A 13,420-nucleotide genomic window follows, 5' to 3' on the forward strand; every position below is an offset into this window, starting at 1 on the left:
AGTGACAGCTTGCCATGGCTCCTAAAGCACTGGGCTTAAGCAGCATGAAAGTGTAGTCTGGTTCACACCCTGGCCCCATTTATCTCCATCTTCCAGAGGTGAAGGTCAGGCCTTTCATTCAGAGCACTTAGCAGGGCTTAAACTGTAGTGCAGGAGAAATAAGTCTTTTCTGTCCCTGTCTGCAAAGAATGCCCACAGATTTGGGGATGTGAGGGAGGGACATAGGGAGAGCATGGTAAGCAAGCCCAACAAGCATTGGGCAGATGAGGGGTTTGTACCGAGTAGGTGCTTTCCCTCCCATCCTGCCTCTTGCTCCCCCTTCCATCAGCAGGGATTCTGAATGTGAAGGGGGAGCGTTTAGACATTCCTGTAGCTCACCTTTGAAATTTGACCTGCAAGTCCAATGCAAAGACCTGATGGTCAGCAGAGCAGCTGCAGGTACTGCAATCACCTCCTCTCTGCCCTTTCCATCAGGTGTGTGCTCCAATGTGGTCAGCTGCTAAATCCCAAGGAAAAAACACGTCCCTCCAATTACTTTTTTTTCTAGTAGCAGCTCTTTGTTGAGCTTCCTAGTACTGAATCTTGTTTGGAAATATGCACATGAGATTCGTGAAGATAGGACTGAAAGTGAATGTGATCAGATTGGCTGGCACGGGACACCTGAGGCCACAGCCTGACCTGCAGCACTCAGCACTTACCATACTCTGAGGGCTGAAGGTCTGATATGGTTTTCTCCCTCAAATGGTTTTTTCTTGGGTTGAGGTGAGCAGCAGAGTTCAGCTCTAGCTCTGAACTCTCCCAAGCTATGTGGATTTCATGCTCTTCTTCACCCTTCCTTCCTCACTTTGCCAGCTAAATTCAGACAAGGTGCCTGTTTTCATAAGAGCTATCAAAAGAATAAAAGTATAGGAGCTAGAAAAGTCTTGAAGTGTAAAGCTGGCAGCCCCTGAAGACCTGCAGGGACTATCCAATCCATCTGGTGCTCCAGAGTGCAGAGCAAACAGGCTTTTTACTAGTTCATAACCGCAGCATATGCAAAAGGCTCAATTATTGCTTCTTATAAAGCCCAAATTATCTCCTGGATTTGGAGACTGACAGCCACACAGTCTCCACAGCGTTATGCATGACTGAATTTTTGCTGGCTTATTCTCTGCTGTTCTGTACTGCCTGTAATTGCATTGCATTTTAACTGTTTAGCATCGTCAGAACTTCAGCCCCAGGGGCAGCGGAGGTGGTGATAGCTCAATACATCAAATTACTACCCAAAGAGCAAGCAGACAAAAAGCAGAGCATGGAGGGAGGGAAACGGACAAATGAGCCACATTCATTAGAAAAACTGCAGCCCTGACCAGGGAAGCGTCCTACTGATGTAATGAGAAAGTTGGAAGTTGTTAATAATAATAAACAACACAGTAACACAGTTGGTTTTCTATCAGAAAGCACCAAATCTGGAGCAAATAAATGCTCTGTGGAAAGCAGAGATGAAAACCGATGAAATGCTCCTTGCCCACATAGCCCTTTATTTCTTCCCAATTTTATTTAGTGGATTTTTTGTGGTATTGAGTTTTGTAGCTGCTCTGTTTAGTGCTGCTCCCTTGAGTGGCATGATGTGGCCCCAAAAGCTGGCATTGCTGCTACAGAAGCCCCGCCATGTGAGGCAGTGAAGCACTTTCCCAGAGGCAGGTTTATGTTTCACCCTTGGCCAGCCAGAGGTCCTGAGTGCTGCTCCTCTCTTTGGAATTTTGCCACTTGTGAAGGTCCTGAAATGTAACAGAGCTCTTGATGGGTCTGCCCTGCTGAGCACCTCAGTAGCTTTGACCTCTAATAACTGACTAAGCTCTGTGCAGCTTAACACCCTGAAATTGCAGGACGCTGTTCCAGGGAACAGGCCCAGCACAACGCAGAGGCCACAACGATACAGCCACAGAATGAAGGGTTACCTGTGGATGCCTGAAGAACAGCCTCAGAGCTGCCCACCATGGCACAGGGTTCCCCAGACGCAGCAGGACCTGCTGGGTGTCCCTTGTAGGCCACCAGCAGGCTGCTCATGGGTCTTTGTCCTCCCTACCTTCAAAGCCATGGGAGGAGAAGATCACAGAATAATTTGTGTTGGAAGTGACCTTTAAGGTCTAGTCCAACCCTCAAGATGAAGGCAAAGAGAGAGGCATGTCAACAGGCACAGCCATCGATGCCAGCAATAAAGATGGCAGCAGAGAGGTTTCTGCCCCTGTCCCAGTGCAGCCAGACAGGAAAGGGCCTCTGCTGTGGATCTCTACCCAGGGAATGTGCAAAGTGGATGCAAGGGAGCTGGAAAGACCCTTCAGCTGTCTATATTGAAAATTTTCAGGGTATTGACATTTCATGTCAGCTGCATTCACCAGGGTTAATTAAAGTCTGTGTTTTATAGATTGCCCTTGGCCATAAGCAGAAAAGCTGCCTCAATTGGAAATCAATAGAGTAATCTTTAAGCTCTTTTATTTTATTAGATATAGGGTTCTAATTTGAAGAAATTGAGGAGCCATAATTAATGGTGCCAGAGAGGTCCTGAGATATATGTTTAAAGCTTCCTGAGGAGAGTGCTTTGCTGTAGGCAGTGTGCTGGAGGTTCCCAGCATGCCAGGGCACACCGCTGAGGCTGGGAAACGCTCTGGTGAGTGAGCTTCCAGGAGCACTGCAGAAATACAACAGCAAATCAATAGCCAGCACCCTGCCCAAAAAGTGAAGGGAAGGCTGTGAAGGCAGTGCTGCCACTGCAGGGCACAGCAGGAAAGCCAAATCCTGGGCTGCTGACAGCCAAGGAATCTCACAGATGCTGGCAATGGCCTCCCTGTCCTGTGCCAGAGAGACTGATGTGCTTTATGCCTTTCTCTAAGTCTACTGTGTACTGGTATCCAGTGAAATGGTTCACTCCTCTTCAGTGGGGTGGAGTCATTCCAAAACCACTGATGCCTCTGGGGGTTTTGGAAGGTGAAGTATCCTGACAGTGCTACTGCTCTCCCTTGCAACAGCCTTGCTGGCAGGCCGTACAACTTTCCCACAACAAACAGACCAAGGAAAATTTTTCATTTAAACAGCTTTCTAAGCAGTGCCTGTAAAACAATTCTGTCCACAGACAATGGAGTGTCAAGGGCTTGTGCTTGAAAAGCACTTAATGCCTACCTTTTCAGCATCTACCTTTTAGAAATAATTATTTTCAACTTTTCTATGTTGTTCTTCTCATTTCTAGACTTTTTCCCTGTAAATCGTGATGAAAGTATTTTTCTTTCTGTGAGTCAAATAACTTGATACATCATCTTAGAGTAGAAAGCCAATTGTCAATAGACTGTGGCACACCTTTTTTGTGTGCTTCGTTGGATCTTTTTCTTCAGTGCCCACTTGTCTTGTTTGGGACTGTCCAAAATCACGGCATGCTGCAAATAGTCACTCCCAAAATATTGCAAATCTTTATAGTGAGCAGGGTTAGACTCTGGGAAGAGCTCAGGGAAATTTTCTGTGCTTGAAGACAGTGACTTGCCTTCTCAAGTTAAGCCTGAGATGAGCAGTGCTGAAAACAGTTTCTCCTGGCAAACCTGAGCCCTGCACACTTTGCTGGCAGTGATTAATGATACCCCAAAGTCTTTGCCAGCCAAATATGTTCTGTAGTCTTTGATTGTAACATGCAGATCAGAATCATATACTCAACCTACAAACTTGTTTAACAACTCATGAGCTGAACTAATTTGTAAGCAGATCCAGTTTAATTACATTTCTGTGGGCATGTTCATTCCACAGTGAAGTGGATGTCATTCACTCCTTTAGCAAATTAGGACACAGAAGCTGAAGAACATTAAATTTAGATGGGACTGTCCACAGAAGATTTAGTCAAACTTTGCTGAGAAGACATTTACAAATGTAGATCCATTTTTCTAGTATTCTCATATAGACAAACCTCACAGTGGAGGATCAACTTTAACTTTTGGGGGTTTTTTTGACATACTAGTGAGTAGAAAAAACTCTAGTGGCTCTTTTAGACACATATTACAGTGGATCTGTTGAGCCAAACAACCTGAATGGATTTTTCATTTCTTTTTCATCTACCTAAGCCATTGCATGTAACTTCTTTAAATACTAAGTTCTCTCTGCAGACAGTTCATCACCTCCCATTAGAGGCAATTCCAGCACCTCCAACGCTGCAGAAGAAAAGCACCCCAAATATTCTTCCAAATCCTTTCTGTGCTTTACAGATATCCTTCAAGCAAATCTGTGTTCTCTCCTTCATACAAACATAAATTCCCTCGTGATTCTTAACAAGAACAGAAGTTCATATTGTCTCCCTTTATCACAAGTTTTGTCATTTCGGGGGTTAAGAGGGTCTCAGGCTCTTATTTCTGCTGTCCACTGAACTCACTTCTTTTACTTCATACACATGAAGTGTGTACAAGCCAGTCTCTTTGAGAGATGTTTCCCAGCCTTCCGATGAGCGCTTGATTGTCTGCCATGCCCCTTATCATGAAGAGCCCAAACACCTTCCCTGTTTTGTTGTTTTTCACTTTTCCAGTATCAGGATTTGCAGAGAGGCCTGTCCTCTCCCCATCACTGATTGTAATGAGGAGGAGTTTCCACTTGCCACCTCCAGCATGCCTTCTGCAAGGTTTCATGGAACCCCTGCCACCACCATGCCCAGAATATCTAATGTCTGCTCTCCAGGCTTGTCATAAAGGGTCCACCTTATTCTGTGAAATAGGAATGGGGAGTAATGGACAATAGTTGTGCCTAGACATGTGCAATGGATTGCATTTCTGCAAACAGAAAAGGATAGCTACTTAATAAAGATAATAAATTTTAATAAGCAGTAATTTTTTTTTTCTTTACACAACACGGTAGTTTCTGAACAGATTTTGCACAAAAACACAAACAGATATTTCACAATATTTCTCTGCTTTTCTCTATTGTCTTTTCACTATTATACAATACACTACAAAATACCATGGGTTTTTAATCAACATGAAAATCTACAATGACTGCTTTTTTTGGAAGGAAACCTCATCAACCAGGAACCAGAATAGCTGCAGCTACCGACTTGCATATTTTAGATGGCCCGACCTTTCCAAAGTAGGCATCCAAGATTTCTCTGCTCCTGAGGAACACAAGTGATCCAGAAATACCTGAATGAACCACGTAAGTTCAGTTGCAGCATGGACACTTGTTAGTTTCCCATCTTTTATCGAGCTTCACCAAAAGTCTCTCATGGTGCCACTAAGAAAGAAAACTATCAGACCCACCAAAGTGGAAGTAACAGCAACGGCCAAGCACAGGGAAATAAACATTTTTCAGATTTGTCTATAGACATGAAGTAATAAATCTGCTCAATCTCTCACCATAATGCTAGGCAGGTTTCAGTATTTCAGAGAAGGAAATTGGAGAGAAAAGTTCCTCAAAAGCATTGTATCAATAGGTATCAAAACTTAGATGATTGTCCCGGGTCTTGGTCCTGCACTTAGACCACCAGTTGTCTTCTTTCCATTTCCCAATTTAAAAAAAAACGTAATTCTTGGAATGCTACAGTCAGTGGATTGAGACTGAGCAGATGCTCACAGTAATATAACTTTCAAACGCTTATAGTTCTAGAAAGGTAGGGTACATGCAGGCAGAAGCACTACTTGATATTTTGGAACTGCCAGGTCTGTACAAATTAAGAGTGTCTGTAATTAGCACTTGAAACACTCTTTGAACCTCCAGAGTTATTCAATAACCCGCAGGAATCCCATGCATTACTCAGAACACAGAGAAGAAGGTTCATCTGTGAAATTGCTTACCTTGCTGATTCCTACTGTGTGCCCCAGGCTACATGGGAGTCATATCTACAGCATACATAATGCAATTAGCCAAGGAACAGGTGAAAACCAACTATTGCCTGCTACATTGCAAGTATTATATTCAGTAATTTACAGAATTTCAAAGAGCCTCAGTGCAAGGTATATTACTCCCTTCACAGAAAAGAAGCACACACTACAGCATCTCAGCCAGGCATCCCACCCTGTAAACATTTATGACAAGCAAAGCATGTGCTACAGTGAGGAGTCTCATGCAAATCACTGAATTAATTTTCATAGTGGGTGTTTGCCAGTCCTGTTCCAAGGGTCAGGTCCTGTTTGTATTCTGTTACATACAACTAAAATATCCCTAGCTACCATAAGTTCAACAAAGTATGCTGACATATTCCTTCCTGTGTGTGCAGAAAACATTTTTAGTAGCTACTATGCAAACATCACCAAATTTTTACATCATCTTCCCTCATCTTGTTTTTACATTCTCTTCAACCTTGTTTCCCTGCTTTTACTATATGTGAAAATAATAAATATATATGGTATACCAGTTATTAAGGCATCAAAAAAATTACATGTCATTCCAGAAGGGAAAGGAGATGCTTGCGATTTAGAAGTCAAAACCTGGTCATTAACACAAGTGTCCTGATGGTAAAAAGCTTCAGCTTCTCCACATTTCCCATTGAAACACAACTTTGGTGAGATGTTCCTGCATATTGTGACCAAACAGGCTGCTTCACATCTGAAATGACAAGAGCATCTCAAGATTATTATTCCAGGTAAGGTTGTTCAGGAACATAAGAGTAAGCTAAAATGGAAGACACAGAATAAATACAGTTTGGGATAGACAATAAGGATTAAATTTATTGACCAGGCCCTTGTCCTGGGTCCACACAAATTCAACCACCTTTGGGTTTTCAGTATTGCAGGCAAAACTGTATTCTGCTGCTCTAATTCAAGGAACAAAGGAGGTAATTTTGTCCTTACTATTGGCATCAGGAAAGCTCAGTCTCTACCTAGGGGAAATGAGAATACATCAAAAACATCCAAGATGTTCTTCACATTTCTGGTCAACCATGTATTTCTCAGTGGAGACTGATGGGCCCCATTCTAGAAGGGCTTCATTCTACAGTGCTGGGGGGAGTCTGGGCTTCGCCAGAGCCTCTGTCGGGTCTATCCCATGTGTGCTGTGACACCCAGTTCCTCAGGACATCCTTGTTCCCTGCCTCCTGCTCCACCCTGGTCACAGAGGGCCCTTCCACAGCTGCTTCCTTCTCCTACACTCAGCAAAGGACCACAGCTCTCCACAATTCTCCACAAATGAGAAAAGCAGCTCCATGGGAATTGGATATTGTGGTGCCTGAGAAAGCTTCATATATGAAGGAAAATTCAGCACCCACACAAAAACTGTGTTTCAGACTGCTCTGATGGTCTCTGCCCTCTCATACATAAAAATACCATCCAGCCCTTGCTATAATTTAACCACCTAGGATTTCAAGCCATAATAAACCACCTCAATAAAACTCCTGGCTTTTGCATGAAGTGAAAAAGATTCAGATTTTTCAGGGAAAAAAAAAAAGGAGTAAAAAACTTCTGGGTACCAAATTTCTTTTTTTAAGAGGTATCTGCCCTTAAAATCTATTATTTCTCACACAAATAGAAAGAAAATTCACCCAGGGGTTTACATCCAGGAAATGCCGAACAGTTAAAGTCACATGCTCTTCCTTATAAAGGTCTATCTCTGTGAGCTGGCAGCTTCTTCAGCCCCTCAGTTTGCCTGTGAATCTGGTCATGATGGGGTGCTCCAGCTGAGCTTTGTTTAAGCCATTTTTCCTTGAGGCTTCTGCCAACTAAAGTAATTTCTTTTTTTGGCTTGCATTTTTAACCCTTTTCTTAAAGTTACATGGCACAATATTGAGACTAAAAAGTATTAAAAGGAATAACAAACACTAATGTTACAGGATGGAAAACAAAGCCTATAAACTTACATATTTATTGTTGAGATGTGAAGAGTTGCCGAGTTTTATTCTTCCCGTGAGATGAGTGCTCTCCTAAGAAACAGAAAATACATTTGCATCAGATAAACATGGAAAGACAGATAAACATGGAAATGAGTCTAGCAGGAACACATCATTGACCAGTGTACAAACTAGCCAGTCTCCTTTTACTTCACAGCAAAAACTGTCCACAAAACAGATTTTTACCACTCTTCCTATTTTATAGATTATTTCTCCTGTGATTTGCTTATTAATGCTGGGTTACTACCACAAAGTATTTTCCAAGGCAGTTCTCAAGGGGATTGAAGAGGAGTAAGATTTTAATTAATTTATAGCTATGATTAGAACACTGAATTATAAAAATAAGTAGAACTATAAAATTAATTTTATAGTAACATTTTAAGTAACATTGACATCAGCTCAGTTCCTACAAAGCAGAAGGATGAACATTTAAGAACTTGACATAGTTCTCAATATTCCTTCCCTGGAGAAGCCAGAGCCACATAGAAATAGGTAAGAGGGTAGGAAAACTCAAATATCTCCTTCTGCCTCATTGCTCACCTGCAGGAGACAATTTAATTCCTCATGCCCACATGAGAGGCAAGGAAATGATGTATTACATTCCAGGAGAAGTGAATACGTATTCAAAACCTACAAATGATCAATGGCTAGGGTTGCAAATTGTGATTGGGTTACAAATTAGGATTATGGAAAAATTCACTGATTAGGCATTTAAATAATTAGCAGCCAAATTAAATAGTTGCACTCCTGAAGAGAATGGAAAAGACTTATCAATAATTTTCAGACAGCTTTGCTTCACAGGAAAAAAAGGCTCTTTAATTTAGTGAAGCTTTTTGGAGATGAGTAGAAGACTTGATATCTGCTGAAAACTGTTCAACAATAGTGTGCTGGAATGGTGTTCACTTCCCAAGTGTTCAATTTTGGAAAAAAAAAAAAAACACTTTAAAATAATTTTGAAATGTTGCTAAAATGGAGTTTCAGAAGCTCTTATCATGTCAAATTTCAGGTTGGGCAAAAGAAAGCACAAGTTTCTGCTAGGAAAAAAACTGGAACATCTTAACAAGACATAATTTTGGTAGGTGAAACGTTTTTGCTAGATAAAAATCTTGTACTGAAAAGCTAAAATAAAGTGAACCAGTTCAAATATTGCACAGTTTTATACTGGCAAAGGAATGAGATTTTCAAGAACTCTCATTTCTTTTTTTATGTTTATTTTTCCTTCTGCATGTTTCTTTCTTTCTTTAATATACAGAATCTTTCCTTCTTTAATATAAAGAAATAGAAGATTAAATAAAGGACATAAGAAAGGAATTGGCAAAACTGTTTAAAAAGAAGGTGTTAGAGAAATTAATTGTGAAATATATTACCATGCAGAAGATAATGTCCAATAGTAGTAATAAATATTAGTACTTTGTTATCAGTTCCACTCTCAGCTGGTTGTTCTGCAGACAGATTTACATGGAAGCACCCCAGGAAAATAGCATGTCTAAGGGCAGACTCCAGAGTAATGTAGCTCCCATTTGTGCCAATAGACCGTGGATCAGAGTATGGAGTGGGGGGACAGCACTGGCTGCAGAAGGCAGAGTGCTTGAGAAGTACCTGCCAACAATGGTGGCCAGGCCAGAGGGGTGACTCTGCCTTTCTGCAGACCCCGAGACCACAGCACACAGACACTCACACGCCCTATCCAGATGTCCTGGTGAACAGTGAACTGCCCCCAGCTATTGCCTGGGGCAATGTCCCCCTACAGTAGCAGTGTCTGGTGAGGGATGAATGCAGGCAGGGATGTCCTACATTGCTTTGCTGCTGCACTTCCAAGAGGGCAGGAGCCTGCAAGCCTTGGGAAACAAAAGCAAGTTATGGCTACTCCATGGCTGCAAAAGTGCCTGAAGATATTTGCATTGTAAGGTCTGTAATTGCTAGTGCCAGCCAACAATTCAGTGATGAAGAGACAATGATTATACAGTGGAGAAGGAATGGTCACAGATGCTCTCTGTTCAAGAGATAAAGGGGTAGTGGATGGGTTTAGATACAGGGCTGCAGTACACATGAGCACAGAGAGGTGTCCAGATCAACTTTGGAATTCAATGGTTCAGCAGTTTGATATTCTGCTAAACACCTGTTGAAACTCAAAGGGCAAACCAAGAAGAACATTCAGGTTAGCTGCAAATAAGAAGACATTTATATTGATCTCAAAACAGCCTTAACTGACACAAATAGATTCCAAGACTGGGATTCCAAGACCCAAACTTGTCCCCAAACCATCACCCACCAAAACAAATGGACTGGGACTTTTCATGCTTCCCATAAGGGAAATGAAAAACAAATGCTTGAGTTTAGTAGTTTGTTAGAACAGATGGCATTTAAATAGATTGAAGAAATAATTTCACACTGAATTTTTTGCTAATTGAGAAAATACAGGGTGCAGTGGTGGTGCTCAACCAGTCCAGATACATTACAAGGCCTTGAAGGCTGTCACAGGATCACAGAATTGCTGAGTTTGGAAAGGACCTTTAAGATCATCAAGTCCAACTGTCAACCCAGCAACATCTCCGTGTTCACCACTAAACCATGTTCTCAAATGCCACACCCACACGTTTTTCAAACACTTCCAGTAATGATGACTTTACCACTGTCCTAGACATGCTGTTCCAATGCTTAACAACCCTTTTTGTGAAGAAATATTCTCCATTATCCAATCTAAACTCCCTTGGCACAACCTGAGGCTATAATTGAAAGAGAAAGGATATAGTTCCACAAAATAAACCAACAAAAGCAAAATTGCTGTACAACATCATCAGTAAAAAACTGGGATTTTATTTATTCTGAATTATGCATTTAGAGAAGGATGACACACAAACTCTAGCGCTATGCACCAGGAGATGGAAGATATCAGGAGAAACTTGAACCATCAGCTTCTCACAATATAAGTATTCAGTATCTTGCATAAGGTATTAGTTGATCCAATTTGATGGCTGCTATGGCAATAAATTTCCAAAAGGGAATGAAATCTTGAAATTGGAGGATAGAGTTGAATAACACTCCAGAAAGGAGATATGGTCAATCAATAATGAAATTGAAGAGAAACAGAAGAATTGAAATTTCAAAAGAAAAGAAAAAAATACCAACCCTGATATGACGTGAAAACAAGGAAAGCCAATGGGATGACCTGAAGTGCAGGAATATGGCCCAAAGTTTGTTCAATCAAAATCACAAGATTTCATTGCCTGTCCTGAAAGGAATTTCGCCCTTTCAGGAAACGCAATGAAATCTTGAAATTGGAGAACAGACACTCCAGACAAACACTCCAGAAAGAAGATATGGTCAATCAAAAATGAAATTGAAAATTCCAGAAAATTTGAAATGGAGTGACTACAACCAATTACACTGAGATGAAATGTGGTGCAGGGAAAAGGACCAAAACTTGCCCAAATTATTCCCTTTGAAATCCCTAAAATCAGGGAAGAAAGGGAAACAAAGGGACAGAAGAGAAACAGAAAAATTGGAATTTCAAAAGAAGGAGAAGAAAAAATCTGATCAGAATGAAAACAAGAAAAGCCAGTGGGATGACCTGAAGTGCAGGAATATGGCCTGAAGCTTGCCCAATTGATCCTCATTGAAATAGCAAGATGTCATTCCCTTCTGTGAAAAGGAAAATGTGAAAAAATGAGATACTGACATGGAAGTTTTAGGTGACATGCCAAGCCTGCCTTTACATCCTATATTCTCTTTGCGATCTTCCAGTGTTGCATCTCTTTGTTGATTTTTTTGTCTGAAATTGGATTGCAAAAACCAAGACATAAGCATTATTAAGTCTCTATTACTGTCATATAACAGACAGATCTGTAGTTAAACTGTGAGGTTTATTGCTGCAGGAGGCTGCAGATACCACAGTAAACAAGACAAATTTGTGGAATTAAAAACCACTGAGAACTATGAAACACCAAGGATAACTAGCCTGATTAAGGATGTCTCCTAGCCACATGCTGATGGAAGACTATGGTGTAGGACACGTTAATGGACTCCTTTCCTGTTTGTCACACTTCCTTTTATCTCTTGTGATCCACCCTCTAAGAAACCTTCTTTGACTGGATTTGAGGCTACAGAGATCCAGGGTCCCAACAGGTACAGCTGGCTCAACTGATAGCTCCTTAGCCTCAATAGTAAAGGGGACAGTACACTAACAACTTGCACAATACAGCACCAGTCTTTCATTCACAGCCTCCACGTGGCACCCTTTGAACAATTCTGCCAGAGCTTCGGTCACTGATCCACCCAAAGAAACTGGCAGTGTAGCCACTGGGTCTGATCCAATACACCCTGCACACTTCCTCCTCTAAAACGTGGTCATGGTTCAAAAGGATAAAGACAAGGAAGATGTACAAGAAAAAATAATTGTACTCATAAATCCTCATCCTTCAACATTTTTGTTTTAAGTGCATGGAAAGTACACTTAGTACCCAGCTACTGAGGGCTCTTCCAAGCTGAAAGATAACCAGAAAAGAAAGAGTGCTGCAGTGAAAATGCAGTGTTTTCTTCCTTATTAAAGTTTCGCTTGTGCAGTATTTGTTTTGATTTTTCACTCACAAATATACTCATTTCCAACCATTAATGTTGCAATCTGATGCCAACGTGCGTGAATAAGTAATGGGTATAATAAGCTGAAATTACAGATTGCAATAAGATCAGTTTTGAAGCTCTGAAACAAACATTTTTTCTCACTGTTGTGGAAGGATATTGTAATAATCTCACTGCAATTTTCCCTCTCCTCCCGCCCCTCCACATTTGATTCAGAATCTGAATATATTATTCAGCATACACATACATTGCAGAACATCATGACATAAAAGAGAGTACAGACTGAGTACTATGAATACAGAAAGTCTTTGACCTGGGTAAAGCCCTCTGACATTATTGAGAAAGCTGGAAGAAGAAGGATGTAAAAGTCTTTCACATAAAAAAGAGGCTGTACTGCATCTCAGATTACATTGTAAGAAGAAATTAGTTGTGCTGTTATTTCACTGTAATATCTGCTGCTGAGAAATTGCTTGTAAGTGGCAATCAGATTTAGAGCGAAGAATTAAAGCAAGCTTTTAATAAAATCTGATTGCAGAGCCTATCTTTTATAAAAGTATAAAACTACCTCTGCAGACAGAGGAATCAAAATGTCTAAATGAACTAAAAGAAAGATGCTGAAACAACAGCATTAAGTGGGAGTCAGTGGCTGGGTTTGGTGTGGGCCAGTGAGTCCAGCACCTGAAATGTGCTGCAGCTCCCCTGCCACGCACTTCACCCTTTCCCTGCAAACTGCTCCTCACCACTGCCAGCACGACAGAAGGATCTGAACAATCCACCATGGCAGAGAGAGGGTGTTTGGAAACATTCAGGTGAAGGACAGGAAGACAATTCCTGCTCAACAGGCAGCAAAGGGCGGGAGGTGGCTCCTTCGTGAGGAAAACTGCAGGTTGGAAAGTCAGAAAATACATCACAGGGGAAAACATTACCTGACCCTCAGCAGGCTGAATTTAAGAGCCTGCCTAAAAAACCCTTGAAAATATGCACAGCTCACAAACCAAATTAGAAATACAGAAGGAAACA

General features: G+C 41.3%; 1 protein-coding gene across 1 annotated transcript in view; it reads right to left on the reverse strand.

Moving 5' to 3' along the window:
- Positions 1–4,806: 4,806 nt before the first annotated feature.
- The window catches only part of EMCN (endomucin), a 53,303-nt gene continuing 44,689 nt past the window's right edge, over positions 4,807–13,420 (reverse strand). Inside the window, exons 11-12 of the mRNA XM_053940663.1 lie at positions 7,793–7,855; positions 4,807–6,546 (exon numbers count right to left, since the gene is read on the reverse strand). Of these exons, the coding sequence (XP_053796638.1) occupies positions 7,797–7,855 (59 nt within the window). The 3' untranslated portion in view covers positions 4,807–6,546; positions 7,793–7,796. The remainder of the gene's footprint in view (positions 6,547–7,792; positions 7,856–13,420) is intronic.

The sequence above is a fragment of the Vidua chalybeata genome, chromosome 4 (assembly GCF_026979565.1).
Source record: "Vidua chalybeata isolate OUT-0048 chromosome 4, bVidCha1 merged haplotype, whole genome shotgun sequence".
Lineage (NCBI taxonomy): Eukaryota > Metazoa > Chordata > Aves > Passeriformes > Viduidae > Vidua > Vidua chalybeata.